General features: G+C 33.5%; 1 protein-coding gene across 1 annotated transcript in view; it reads left to right on the top strand.

The window, feature by feature from the left end:
* Positions 1-5,967: 5,967 nt before the first annotated feature.
* LOC146730059 (uncharacterized) overlaps positions 5,968-15,826 on the top strand; it is a 30,296-nt gene continuing 20,437 nt past the window's right edge. Inside the window, exons 1-2 of the mRNA XM_085494499.1 lie at positions 5,968-6,061; positions 11,291-11,383. Of these exons, the coding sequence (XP_085350625.1) occupies positions 6,050-6,061; positions 11,291-11,383 (105 nt within the window). The 5' untranslated portion in view covers positions 5,968-6,049. The remainder of the gene's footprint in view (positions 6,062-11,290; positions 11,384-15,826) is intronic.

Genomic DNA, 15,826 nt, shown 5'->3' with positions numbered 1-15,826 from the left:
TTTTCGGTAAGTTTATGATTGTCAAGTGCAAGGAAAGTCATTTTTATGTTAATATTGTGGCTCGAATGGTTTGATTTTAGATCGTTATTTTGCATAGTTATTCTGGGAGTGACGATTTTGTTTCCACCGTTTCGACCGAACACCAAGTGTCTTTTTCCAGTCGCCTGCCCTGGAGACGGGTGATGTTTTGTTGACGATCGGGCCAACATCATCTACGGTATTGAAGCCATAGCTGTAAATATTCATCAAATTGTATCAACATTTTGTACATTATACAATAACTCTTTATTAAAGTAATTGAGCTGATTTGGACTGGAATAAAATATTTTTTATTGGAACACATCGCAATTGATCAGGAAATATTTTTTTGCTCCAATTTTCTGCGTCGATGCCATGGGCCGGTGACCGTTATACAATTTAAAATCAGTTTGCATTGTTTACTATAGCTGTTTACAGTGTTCTAATCATTACGATTTACTTATTTTTTTGCTTCCATTCTAGATAATTATGCTCAGTGATGTAAAATTGAGGCGATGACTGAATGAACGAACCTTGGCTGGCGAAGATGTATCTGGAAGTGTACACATTTGTCGGAAGTGAAAAAAATATTCAATGTAATGACAAAAATTGTAAAATGCTGTGGAATTTCTTTTGCAAATAAAAATATATTAGCAATTTTCTATTAATGGTTTATTCAAGTGGGCAAAATATACAGAAAGATTGCTCGTAGAGTATCGCTACACTGAAAAGTAAGCAACCGACAGCCTGTATAAAAGGGGGGCTGTGATTGGCTGTTACTTACGCGAGATTTGAACGGGACTTACATAGGCGTCGGATCAGATGTAGGTAGGGCGGAATTAAAAAAAAAATCACAAAATCAAAATCAAAGTAAAATAATAAAATAAAAGGTTTATTAATAACAAAAGTAATAAAAAATAAAATTAAAATAAGTTTATAGCCAAAATAATTAAAGCCCGTACACTACATCAGATTTTAATCAGATTGCTATAGCATATGCCCACTATAGGAAATTTGTCACACAAGTCTTACTCAAATAAGCCATGGAGATTTGTTCTCATGGTAACCAAAAATATGTTAACATGCTTGACAGCATAACAGTATCAAATGTATAAAGGCTCAACAATTATTGAATGTATTATTCCACATCCAAAAACATAGTCCACAATATATACCAAGAAGCTGAGATAGAAATCTGACAGTACTAATTTATAACAAATAAAATATTATGTACATTTCAGATACAAAATAGAATGAACAAATACATACAGTCAAACCAGTGACCACCCAATTCACACCTCAATTTTAATGATAATTTCATAGTTTTTTTTCTTCAAAACAACAGATATGAACTATATATATATAATTGTAACCTACAATATTAACTTATATATTTTTGGAAATATGCATTGGCATTTTATTTAACTAATGTGTACAGTAAATCTTATTAATTTAAAAAATGTGTACATTATGCTAATTAGTATGCAAATTAACATGGAAATTAGCCACAATCCTGAGACAATTTTCTGGGGAGAACACTGGAAAGGTGCTCAAGTCGGGTTATTTTTTTAAGAATCAATAACTCATACATTTGACATAATTTATTGAAGAAGTTAAAAAACTGTTTTTTAAACAGAATGTAAATTATTATTTTTGTTCCTAATAAATGTGAATATGTAAAATATATTGCTGAAAAGGTGGTCACATAGACATGTCTTTGTTATACACATGTTGTTCATAAGATATACCATGGGACTGTGTTAAAGTAGTCAATATACTATAGGCAGTTGGTTTTTATATAGAGATGGTAACTAACACAGGTTTGACTGTAACATTGCACTGTGCAGGCCAAGAACAGAGTCAAACCAAACCGTGTGACTAAACAAATAAAAATATTTTTCTCCATTCTTATTTAATTAATTTATAAATTATTTATACATCATCATATTTCTGGAATGTTATATATTTTTAATCTAATCGGAGCAGAGATGGGAATTTGTTACTAGTCCAAATATGCAAAAATACAAATGTATTGTAGTATAAGGTCGTAACAAAATTAGAAAGAAAGGAGCACATAGGTTATGTTAGCTACAAATACTATCATACCCCCCCCCCCTCTCAAGATGAATCCATGATGTAATAATTGCCCACCTCCAGATTAAGTTTTGTTGTTGTTTTTTTTTGCTTATATTTATTTTGGATATGTGTTGTTTCACTCGTATGTGAATCAATAAACATGACACTAAACAGAACAAGTTGGTGTTTATACAGATCAATACAGACAGTCAGCTAAGCCCTAGTGAAACTTTGTGCCACGGTCCAATACACTTGTACAGAGACCGGTGTACAACGATCAACAAGCTGATTGGATTGAGAAGCCGTGATTTAGAAATGACCTACAAACAGTTTAGGAGTTGCCGACTCAAACAATGTATCGATAGAATACCTTTAATGAACGAGTATCGACAGCGATGCCTCACCAGACAGACTGCACAGGAGACGAAGTAGCTACACTATCGATTCACCGTGATCGACCCACTGCCCGATCCGAACTACAACAAAAACCAGACATCACCGGGTTATTTCGTTGAGGTCAACAGCACGAATGCAACCACATATTTACGCAATTCTGCTACTCTTTGAAAACTATACATGTTATCCACCGTGACGTCACACAATATGAAACCAAATTTATGAGTAAACTGCTATAATTGAAGACTACTCACCAACAGAAAGTTAAGTCCATCTGTCTCACTTTTAACATGGCCGACCCTTGGGTGACCCTCAATGATGTCATGATTTCCTTTCTTAGAACGGCGTGAGAGGGCGTACTACAGAATTGTAGAGCAAGTCACAGTGAGACTTGGCCAATGACGGCCACGCGAATTCATTATAATGTTTTCTAGAATCTATTTCTATAGATTTTGGTTTTAGGCGTAATTTAAATTTGACGAATCGGCAGTATGTAATCACAATTTAGATTTTAGCGATAATTCTCGAAGTTATACCTGTAGTGCCGAATTTTGAAATGAACATTTTTGGACGTTTTATTTGTTTATAAATCAGTAAAACCAATTATACCAAGAGCCAAGGGCTGTAACCTGTGTGTCACTGACGTGAAAACATCGCTCTATTTTATAAATAAGTAACATAAAACATAAGGTTAACTAAAATAAATTTAATGTTTCTGATAATCCACTTAATTGCATAAAAGTTATCTATCTTCAAAACAAACTTTTACGTGAAATATATAGTCGTTAAACCATATTTACATTCTAGCAATAAGATTACAGCTCAGATGCGGAAAGAAAAATACCTATCCATTATTTTCTTGCAGCGGCAACTGCTTGTTAAAAATATATACCTATTTTGTGTCTGGCGCGAACTACTCATGCCTCACCCCCCCCCCCCTCCTCCCAAAAATAATGACCAGAATTGTATTAGCTAGGCCTAATGCATATGCTCCGCTTTCATTCTCATCGAAAGATTAAGCTAATTGATTAGTTATTTACTTTGTTTTTTTATGAAAACGGTTTCAGGGAAACACCGGGTTACTAGTATATTGCTGCAGGTTTCAAGTGCCCGTGATATAAGTTGTTCGGATTACGTCAGTAAGTTACAGCCTCGCTCAAAATTTATTTTATTAGACTAAGTTCAATTTAAGTAAACACATGAATTGCTGGCTAAATTGTTGCCGGATGCATGAAGGATGGGATGATACCTCGGCTGCCTCTGTATGTTTTATCCGCTTCGCTACCAAGCGAAGGCAGCGGTATAAATACTTGCCTTCAGTATTTTACTGAGACATGAAGTGTGGAGAGTTTTCTTCCATTGTCTGTTTATTGTACAGATGCAATCGCGCGTTATAGAACTTTTAGCTCTTAGAGCCTCGTTCCACCACACTGAAACAATGCTAATCTTGATACGTAATAGATAATGAACGAGTTTGGTGAGTTATGCGTCATAAAACGAGAGGGTTAATAAAATAGAAATACAACGGGAAAATAAACATAGAGGCGAAGCCGAAACAATGCTAATCTTGATACGTAATAGATAATGAACGAGTTTGGTGATTTATGCGTCATAAGACGAGAGGGCGAATAAAACAGAAATACAGCGGGAAAAATAAACATAGAGGCGGAGCCGAAACAATGCTAATCGGACATTGTTGCACGCTTAGTAACATGTACTAGTATTTGACAAGTTGAGTTCGGGTGAGTTTTTACGGTATGACTTCACTTGGAATGAGCTCAGATTAATTTAGTAGTCAGAGGTATGAGAAAAAAAGCGACATTTGAGTAGCACAATTCAAACACTTTTATGAGTATAAACTATAGAAGTATAACACGGATTTACCACAAAGCAAGAGTGAAAGTAAAACATAAAAAAACAGAAATATAAATATAAAATAGAATAACAGAAAATATGAGCCATAAATCAAAGTTAGTTCAATATTGAATATTAAAAGCTCTAGTCTCAGAAAATAATACAGTAATTATTTCACGATTAGTCTGCAGGACTTTTATGACAATAATAATAATTTGGAATTAAATTATTACTTATATTTTTAGCTTTCAATTTTCATTGCATGTTTACTTTACAACAATCATTACCACGACGTCACATTACCATCGTTTTATAATATTACACACTTTTCGAGACGCCATTGGCGCTATCTAAATATCATCTAGAGCTAGATCAAACAGCAAAACGTGGGCGGGGTCTTGTTAAAAATATGCGTGATAGCAATCAGTGTTGTACCAATTCGCGGCTTGGTAGTACATGTACTAGAAATAATTTCATTTAATGCATAAAAGAGATTATAACACCACAGTTTAAATGCGCCCATTGTCTTGGATAGATTAATTTCCTCAACATAAGAATTTGTTTCTAAATAACGCCGTAGTTTATAATTTAGATCGTGTAAATAGCTTGCTAAATAGCGGCAATTGCACCCGAAAAATAATAATTTCAAAGTAACAAGACATCGTTTCTCAATAGCTCTGTAGTTTATAATTTAGATCGTGTAAATAGCTAGCTAAATAGCGGCAATTGCGTCCGAAAAATAATACCTTAAAACCCATAAGACTTCGTCTCTGAATTGTGTCTTACGGCAAACACTCTATTCTGACTGTTCTATGCACACCGAAACGCTGGCCTCTGAGGAAAGAAGTTGGAGACATCCAATCATAATTGAATTGCAGAATAAAGTGTTGATAATTATACCGGCATTTTAATTGCCGTAATATGTCATTTTGATTGGGAGTGTTTTTAATTATGTGAGCCATTGAAAGACGACATACCACCGTTTTTTCGAGTTTAGAAGTTAGGTTTCAAACGACACTAACTTTGAACACACATAAGGGGTAATGCCTGTCGTCAATTACTATTTTGTGCCACAGACATAGAGCGTAATGAAGAACACTGCCACCCTTGTTGTTTGCGTTCAACGGAGATGCATGAGAAAATTAATTTATCAGAATTACAACGCAAAAAAAAAGGTTTTACGCAATCTCCCAAGCATATACTTTCGATGATCTAACCGCAAGGAACTCTGGGAAGGAGAATGGGTTTTTCCATCTGAAGCGACTCGACTGTGAACCCGGAAGTTTTGTGTATCTTTAAAACGTAAATCGGGCGTACGGCACTAATAGGCGTGTATATTTCTTTGAAATTACGAATTTAAATATATCAACACTGTCGCTAATACTAAAATACTCAAATAAACCTGGCAATGCCGAAAGACAGGCGCGAATGTGTGCCGAATGAGGTCAACTCGTATAAAACCGTTGGTCGTTGTGGGCGTACAATTCAAACCCTCGGCGTTGTTGCCATGCAGGACATGCAATCATACACTCACCCCTTGCAGAGTCTTCGTGACCTAGGGAGCCACAGAGAGCCACAAGAGTGGGACTTTCCCAAGTGAATACCTAGCTTAGTGATAAAAGACCCATAGTCAATCATACTGTTGTACTTTCTTGCTTAGTTTCATCTAAAGTTATTCACGCAGATTTACTTAGCTAACACCGTCATGAGTTACAAGGTAAGTGTACAATTATCTACATATATGTTTTTGTTAGTTAGGTAATACACATACTTCAAGATAACAAACTATTCCTGTGTTATGACATTTACCACTGAGGTCACCTGACGCCAGTGACGGTGTGACCAAATTAACAACAGCAACTTTTTACACAGATTTGTACACCATATTTTAATTGAATGCGATAACCATGACATCATTCCGTATTGTAACAATACACAATATGTTACTAGGATCATCTCAGGACATGTTTAATACATGATTTAGAAGTCATAGACTTTAAGGAGGTTTTTCCCCGACACCACTTTCCCGGAAGTAAAAGATACGGCGTTTCGCTCACGCGCATACCGTTTTGAAGAGTAACGTAAACTTACACGCGTGATATTGTGCGTGCAGGTGTACTAATCGACGTGACAAAAATAATATTCCCTTTTTATGGAATATCAGCAGACTGACATGTTTTTTTATTTGTCTTATTCTTGCACACCAGTCTCATGACTTCCGGCTATCGCTGATTGGCTGCTCGCACATTTGATCACTTGGCCGGTGTATAGTGGCCTACTCATGAACGCAAATATCCAGAATTCATTCTTTTTCCAATAAATTGTATTTCCAGGTATTATAAGGATATTGACTTAAAAAAAGTTGGGGTCGATCACCAACTTAGTTTTCGTGAAAATGATAGTTGTATTTTTGTGGATAGTAGCCATTTTGACAGCATTGTGACACTTTTACCATATCTAGAGGCATGTATTTAAGCATTTTGTTTAAAGACGATATAAACGAAAATGTGCATTATCCTTTCCACACACAACTATCATGTAGAGGAACCCTTGCATACATGCTATGCAAATTTGTCCACCTTTCTGGAATGCAAGTGTGAGCTACCTGCCAAGTACTAATATGTGACGAAATCAGCCCAGCCAAAAAAATCACAAATGAGTTAAAAGCTGTTACTGGCAAAAGGTTACCACAAATTTGAGATCAAATTTTCTGGTAATGAAAAAAAATATCAAAAAGCAGATAGTAGAATGAGATTTGTCTGAGGTTTAAATTTTACTCTAACATTTGTAGGAGGGGAATTTTTAAGGGTATCAAGACCAGACAATGATGGATAACTGGAAAAACAAAGCCTGTGTATTGGCATTGCCATGTCTTATGAACCAAACACTTGAACCAATTCTAATCAGGCAATGTCAGATATTAAAAAAGTAGACCATATTAATTATAACATTATGGTATGTTTCATTTTGTATTTGTATGGCTCAATCTGGAAATAGAAAAAAAAAAGAATTGTCAACTGGGAATTATACATAGAGGTCATGAATGTTCAATTTTATCATGACAAACCAAGACTCTATATAGCCTGGTTAACTTTACAGTTTTTATGAGTTTTATGAGGTAGACACATAACAAACTTAAAACAAAAGAAACCATTCAAGTATATATATATTATACATATTTTTTTTATATATGTATGTATATACTGTATCTATAAAACTATTCATTTCAGACTTATTTGTTGAACTGTTAAACGTCCACAGCAACATTTCTAATATACCCGCAGGGCTCGAAATTAGCAGTAGCCCCGCGTCCACAGACTACCAGTTTCTTTCTTGGGGCTACCACTTTTTGAATTCTGAATCTGACAACAGATTCTATGATGTCATACTTTACCCATAATCCTTTGCTTGAGAATCAAGATGGCTGACTACATAATACTGATATGAATTTGAATGTCTAGAGAATGAAAAGTGATATAAAAAAACTGTAAATTGCATTTTCCTACATTTGTGGAGCTTTTTCTTCCGGGATCATTATGTTGTTTGGATTGATGTTTCCTTTAAATGTCCAATTACGCCAAAATATTTAATAAAAAAATGCGATTTCTTTTATTTTAAAAAACGAACTGCCGTTTAACGGCCAAGGGCGAATTTACGGCAGAATACGGTACATTGTATAGACAGGATTACGTTACCGTAGTTTTAGTTCTGAGTGTGTGAAAAATGACTGACCTCAATTAAGCGCCATTTGCAACAAAGTTGCCAAAATGTGACCTCAAATTAGCTCCAGACAGAAATGAAAATGTATCAAAGTGGCGCCTATATGAGGTACAGGTATTATATGGACAATTTATTTTTTATGGCAATTTAAATTTTAATTAATTAAGTTTTAATTTAATTTAAGTCAGCCTGCCCGAGAAATTACGCTGAAATAAAATTTTCTTTTTATTTCATTTTCGGCTCCTGTTCATTCGGCGGGTTCACGAAACAAGATATAATAAAAGTCTGGCCTAACATTAAAACTTTAAACTTGGAATTTACAGTATTTCACAATGCACAATGAGTGAAAGCAGTGAAACTATAAAACATGAACTCTTTATTTCAGTTAGGTTCTCCTGTCTATAGGAAATTAGTACCGATACATTAAAATATATGAAATATTATCAACCTGTCAAAAAGATGTACTGAACATGACATTTGTTTATAGAAAAAATATTCTTTTTTATTTTTACGGCATAAATACTGCTTTAAAAAAGTGATTGATCTTGGGCTACCAGATTTAAAAAGTGGTAGTCCAGATGGACTACCAAAAAAAAGTTAATTTCGAGCCCAGACCCGGTATATGCTATTCGCAGTTCAAAAAGACCGACCAACAACAATTTGGAGGTAATTAGCATAACAAATTTTCAAAGTATTACACTTATTGTAAAATATTTCTGCTGAAAGGATAATTCAGTGAAAACAAATCCAGTGAATATTCTTTCATTTTGCACTCATCGAAAATCAGTAAAAATACACTACATACAAAACACCCAAAAAGCTAAAGTGAAGTGTTTTTAATACAGTAGTGTTGATGTGATGTTCCAGTGTTTTCATTGATTCTTTGCTGTCAAAATTAATTTTAAAATGTTTTTAAAATATGCTTGATTTGCATAAAAAAAGTGCAGCACCATCCAATAATTGACTAACCTTATTAACTAGCAAGGTGTGTTTTATGGCTGTCAGACGTGGAAAAACGCATTCAAGCCAGAAATATTATTCATATTCCACAGAAAATTAGACAAATGGAGATTGTAGAACATTTGAGTGAAATCAGTGTTTAATGTTTCTTTTCCATCTAGTTACAATGTACCTATCACAACGAAGTCCTGATAAAATTGTTTTTATTTTTATTTCAAAAGAAGTCAGACAATAATAGTTTGGTTATTATTAACAATTCATTTTTTTTGTAATAAATTATAGAAATTCACTAATTTAAATATAGTGTAATAGTATAGTTTTAAATGAAACCCGGCCTTTTTTGGGTTGCTTTTCGATTTTTTTAATAGATTGTAAAAACATTGCTCATTGCTATACACGGTTGTAGGTGAAATAAAATTGAGGCCACAAACCAGATTTGTGATAAACGTGACATTACAGTACACGGATTACAAAGTTTTATGATAAAAAAAATGATATCTGCTACAAATTGTCCACTGTAACACTACCACTGATTAATCTCTACTTGCGCTTTCAGTCACTTGGCCAATGTATATAGTGGTTAATTTATTAATACTGCACGACGAAAGCATATATAAAATAAAATAATAAAAATATAAATAAAATAATATAATAAAAACTACAATTTTATTTTATACATGTATCACAGATTTAATAATCTGGAATACTGAAGTCAAATAACTTGAATTGAATGGTTGTTGTATTTAATACATTCTCCCCAAGCCGTGTAAAACATTTAAATAAATAAAAAAAAAAATTACCAAAGTGGAAATAATACCTCTAAGGTTCTTTAAAACTTAATGTTAACTGACAATAAGGGCACTAATTTTTTTTATTACACTCTATGCCCAATATCATCAATCTGATTGGTCAAAATGCGGTCAAATGGGAGTCATTAAAACTGAATGTTGTCTGACAATAAGGGCACTAAATATTTTCATTACACTTTATGCCCAATATCATCAATCTGATTGGTCAAAATGCGGTCACATGGGAGTTTTTAAAACTGAATGTTGACTGACAATAAGGGCACTAAATATTTTTATCACACCTTATGCCCAATATCATCAACCTGATTGGTCAAAATGCAGTCATATGTGAGTCATTAAAACTGAATGTTGACTGACAATAAGGGCACTAAATATTTTTATCACACCTTATGCCCATTATCATCAATCTGATTGGTCAAAATGCGGTCACATGGGAGTCATTAAAACTGAATGTTGACTGACAATAAGGGCGCTAAATGTTTTTATTACACTTTGTGCCCAATATCATCAATCTGATTAGTCAAAATGCGGTCACATGGGAGTTTTCAAAACTGAATGTTGACTGACAATAAGGGCACTAAATGTTTTTATTACACCTTATGCCCAATATCATCAATCTGATTGGTCAAAATGCAGTCACATGGGAGTCATTAAAATTGATCACAGCTAAGATAATACAGAATTAAGGACTTGTGCAGTTCAAGTGTATTGGTGTGTTTAAATAATTGCTAAAAAGTGTAAAATAAATAAAATATTTATTTCTGGTCAAAAACAAGTTCCAGTCTAATTATACATTTACTAGCATTGACATATCAATATTTTGATATTAAATAAAACAAGTGCTATGTTGTCATCATTGAATAGTGTGGATGTAATTTTATTTGGTATAATAAAACAAATTAGTGACCTCAGTGTTTGGTCAATATTCAGTTCAGATGACCCACAGATGAAATTATTGACCTTTGCTTTGCTATGGTAAATAATTTCATCTTTCTATTGACCTCTACTTCAATAATTATACCCAATACAATAACACAACGTAAATCAAACATTGCATTTTTGTAACAGTGAATTTGCGCATGAAATAGTAATATAGGTCACTGGTTTCTCATTGTTTGTGAATTAGTTTTATTCACCACCACATTCAGAGTTCTGACCAATCAAAGTGATGATATTAAACATATGAGGTATTATAAAATATGTGATTCCAGGGATGCTATAAAGTAATGCCTAAGTATGTAAAGCAGATTATTGTTGATGTGAACTACAAAGTTTTTAGGACATTGACATTTGAACTCAAGTCTTTGAAAACGGTAAATAATAATATATACAGTACAATGTATGTCACAATTTAAACCCAGCATTCTCTCTACATTTTCCTACCATGTGATACTTGTATTACCGGTATGTTCAAATCCTTGATATCTGAATCTATGTTTATTTATCATTATAAGTAGACGGTGTATCAAGCTGCTGAGAAGAATGATATTGATGGTGTGAGACGTTTACTGGCAGCAGGACAACCGGTAGATGAACCAGATCCAAATTGGGTATGTCATTGTTTTGTTCAACTTTTATTTTAAAAATAAAATAAAATACAGTCAAACTAGTTTCCAATATGTGATTTTTGTATTTAAGTTTGACCACTTTTTCATAAGCAATATTTAAAATTTGATCCATTATTGCACCTGAACTGATTTAATGATTCTAAGCGTATTTTAAACCATATATTTCCCATCTACCGGTAATAACCTCAATTATAGTGTTTAATTTCATTTTGCATAATCAATAGCAGATACAAATTTGTCTTTACTGGTGTACTTACATCATGACAATAAATGATGGCCAAACATGTTTTGAATGGTTTACTTGAGATTTCATTTGTTACGAGATTTGTTTGTTTTGCATTAAATGGCGCCCACAGCGTTTCTAGAAAGATGACGTACATGTGTGAACCCTGCTTGTTTACTCTGAAAATCTTTAGCTAAAAGCTCACTTCACATCATGGTGTCTGTGTACATGCAAACTGCTCAGCATCTCTTCCTTTCTTCATTAAAATCAAAATGCTCATTTGTATACATGTACACATGGATTTACTACTACCAGTACTGTATGTGCTTATTCTAGGGGGGGTATTCTAAGAAAAGCTCAACCAAATAATATCCACATTGCTGATTTATGGACACTTTGAATATGTTGAGATTACACATTTAAAATAAATATTTCTAGAATATGCACCATTTATGACCATAAACTTATGAAAGCTGCCATTTTGTTTATCAGTGACATCACACTCATCTGATTATTTAAACTATGGTAAATCTAGATAGTATAGAAGTCGGCCATTCTTTAAAATGTTGGTTTCACTGAATGAATGCGAGAAAGCAAGTGATCAGTGACCTATACGTGCAGAGGTCAATTATAGAATGGAATATGCTAATTTACATTCATTATCAAATTACAAGTAACCTGGTCTGTGTAGTAGCTGTATCTTTATTGACTTGTATTTAGTGATTCAGTACAATGTATTTTTATTTACTTTGTTTACACAGCTTTTGTCTTCTGACTTCTGAACTTCTGAAAAGTCAACTCTACTAATGAATGTAAAAACTTTTCCAATCATAAAAATGGTTTAAACTATTGGGTGTGATTGAAGTTCCTTACATTTGCCCATTTTTGGATAAGTGAATGAGATACATGTTGGTCCTTTGTATAATATATTAGACTAGATGTCGTCTACGATCATGAGACTTTGCAAAATCTGTGAATATAGACTAGTGAATCGGTATGAAGTTTAGTGCCTGGTAGGTGGGGGGGGGGGGCTACCTTTCAGGTCAGTCTGTGCATGCATATTATCACAAAATTATGAAGACTGCCAATTCTGTATCGACTATAGAGTTACATTCGCAGTGATTCACCAGGCCATTATTGAGTGTACTAATAATGTATACTGAAATACAGTGTGAAACAATTGATTAAAAAAAATACAAAAATGGTGCATCATTGTATGACAAACAACTTGGCCATGCAACATTTACTGCAGTTTACTGGTAGTAGAAAAATAAAAAATGCCTACAAAATGGAGAATTTATCTTCCATTGAATATGAATTTGACTAAATTTTTCTTGCACTATTTGAAATTTGATGCATTATTATTGCATTTCAAATAAGTGATGCAAAATGCCAACAATTATTTAATTCAGATTTACCACCCTGAACTGACTTTAATATGACATCAAAGTATATTTTAAATCATATACGTCCCATTTAATAACCTGAATTATAGTGTTTAGTTCCTTTTTTGAATAGTCAATAGCAAATAAAAACTTGTCATTTTTATTAATAGTGTACATGTATATATTTATCATACTTCATTAAAAATAAATGACAGCCAAACATGTTCAGAATGGCATATATTGGTTACTTGATTTTGAGATATTTGATTGTGAGTCTGACCTTCCTTCTTATATGAGTTTATTAAATGGCACCCATCACAAATCTTTCTAAACAAAAACTTTTCTTTTCCTTTCCTTTCTGTTAAAATCAGAATGCTCATTATTAATGTTGTTAATATACACCAGATCTCATGTTCAGCTGTTAACTTACCAGCAATTTCTGAAGAGTTACTTGTACTTTTTATAACTCATCGTTTCAAACATTTGCAGCTTAGCAAGTCTAAAATTAGACTTTATCTCACTTAAATTCGCTTTAGGTACATTGAAATGGGACTGTCACATCCTCGGCAATGCAGCAAAAAACTGTTATGGTAAATCTATTGCTTAGGGCCAATTAACATATACAAGGACAGCATCAGAGAATCGTCTTTCCCTTACAGCTGATCTTATTTTCCTCATGTATTCTACTCAGAGTGTTTAATCTTTTTAATGATGTCCTCATGCAGTCTTGTAATTTTGCTTGCTTTCTTTGGCTTCCTCCGTTGGGGGGAGTTCACCAATGATTCCAATTATTTTGTCAGGTCTGCTCATTTATGCATGGAGGATATCAGTTTTGAGAGAGACACTCAGGCTTTTCTGAGACTCAAATCATCCAAGACTGATTCTTTTCGTAAAGGGGTTTTAATAAAATATTTCCAAAACCAAAGTACGTGCTCTGTGGCAACCATCCTTCAGTTCTTGTCCTTAAGGCAGGTGATAGTGCCAAAACCCTCTGATCATTACTAAAGATAATCACCCACTGACTCGATCAATTTTCTTAACTTTAATATCTGCATTGAATTTTGAGTGTTTTAGGGATTGATTCAAGCAGGTACTCTGGTCACTCTTTCTGCATTGGGACCGCTACCTCAGCGGCTACAGCCAGTATTTCTGATCACATGATCAAAACACTTGGCCGCTGGAATTCAGATAGCTATTACAGGTATATACATACCTCTGAGGTTACCTTGAGTTCTGCACATTCCTCTTTAATTCAGAGTTTTTAATTTAATATATATTTGCTAATCGTCCAGTTCTGTATGATTTGGGAGATGGGTGTCAGCTTTTCTTAAATTTGTCTTATATTTATCTTGGGGTCATTGCTGCAATGTATATTTCATTGCATTGCAGCATTTGGGGGTTCGTTTCACATTCATTTACTCAATTCCCCAAGATTGGGAGATGTTATTTTACTGGGTATTATTTACAGTTATAACCTGCATTAATCTACCATGCTCGTACATGTAGTTACCGCTCCGGCTGTCCCTACCATTACCGCTGCCTCCATCACTAACTTGTCACGTAGTCTCTACATTAACAACTCCTACCTTCATTTCATCCACTAATGACTTATACCAGTACATTTTATCAACCAATTGACACTTTGCAGTTTTTATGCTTTGTATTTTCTTAGGTCATTTATTTTAGTGCAATTTTTGTTTGCTTTAGGTACATGTAGCTAGTAATCTTTTACTATGATTCTGATTTAGGGGCCTGATGTGAGACTAAGTTCTGGCTTTTCGCTTGTGCAGGCTGAGTACAGAGGTGTAACACAGTGCCCCTCTTTTTGCCAAAATAAATTATGTTTTATCATTTACATTGTTGTGTGGTGTCATAAATGTATGTAAATATGAAATAGTGTGTGAAAAAATTGATATTTACAAAGTATGAAAATGGCACATCATAGTATGGCAAACAACTTGGCCAACATTTACAACAGTTTAGTAGCAAAAGTATACAACTACAAAATGGAGAAATTTACTTTTCATTGAATAATCTAAGTATTTACAAAATACCATATCATATTATATAATAATTTGTGAAAAAAACACAGCTTGGCCAAGCACTAGCTTTGATGAAAAAGGCAATCTGATTGGCTGTTGATAATCTGTGAGGGCACTGTCACATACATATAATCCTAATGAAATACTTCAAGGTGATAGTGGAGTGCTTTGCTGAAAAATTCACCTTGACAATTCAAGATGCATGTTGTGTTCATGTATAGACTTTATTTTATACAATGACCTCACATGATTTAATGCACCATTGTGATTGGTCAGATTGGCATAATTGTGTCATTGTCATAATTAAAATGTGGTAACTTTAAATTGATAATTTTGATCAGAAAACCCCCATTATTTTGAATATGGTACTGCTCTATTTGAAGCGCATGTACAGTAGTCAAGCAAATGATAGATGTCTATGGATAAAATAACAAATATCTAAATCATTTTTATTATCATACAGTACCGCATTTTTTTTATGCTGCCTTGTAATATACCAGTGTTATTATATTTGAGATGGGCTTCTGATAGAGCAAATACGATATTTGGTTTTTTGGGCATTTTGAGAGATGCACAGTACATCTTTAATGGAAGTACACAAAAACTAATTTTTATTGTCCAGGCATTGAGTCAGATGTAGTTAGAGGCGACTGGGACACGATTTTCTAAGAACTGATTAACGGCAAGAAAAACCAAAAAATCGACATAATCAAACTAAAATACAAATAAATATAATATAAAAGGTTATCAAAAAATATTTAAAAAAAAAAAAAAA

This window comes from Saccoglossus kowalevskii, chromosome 20 (genome assembly GCF_978046115.1).
Source record: "Saccoglossus kowalevskii chromosome 20, keSacKowa6.1, whole genome shotgun sequence".
Classification (NCBI taxonomy): domain Eukaryota; kingdom Metazoa; phylum Hemichordata; class Enteropneusta; family Harrimaniidae; genus Saccoglossus; species Saccoglossus kowalevskii.
This window is presented reverse-complemented; position numbering and strand designations above follow the sequence as displayed.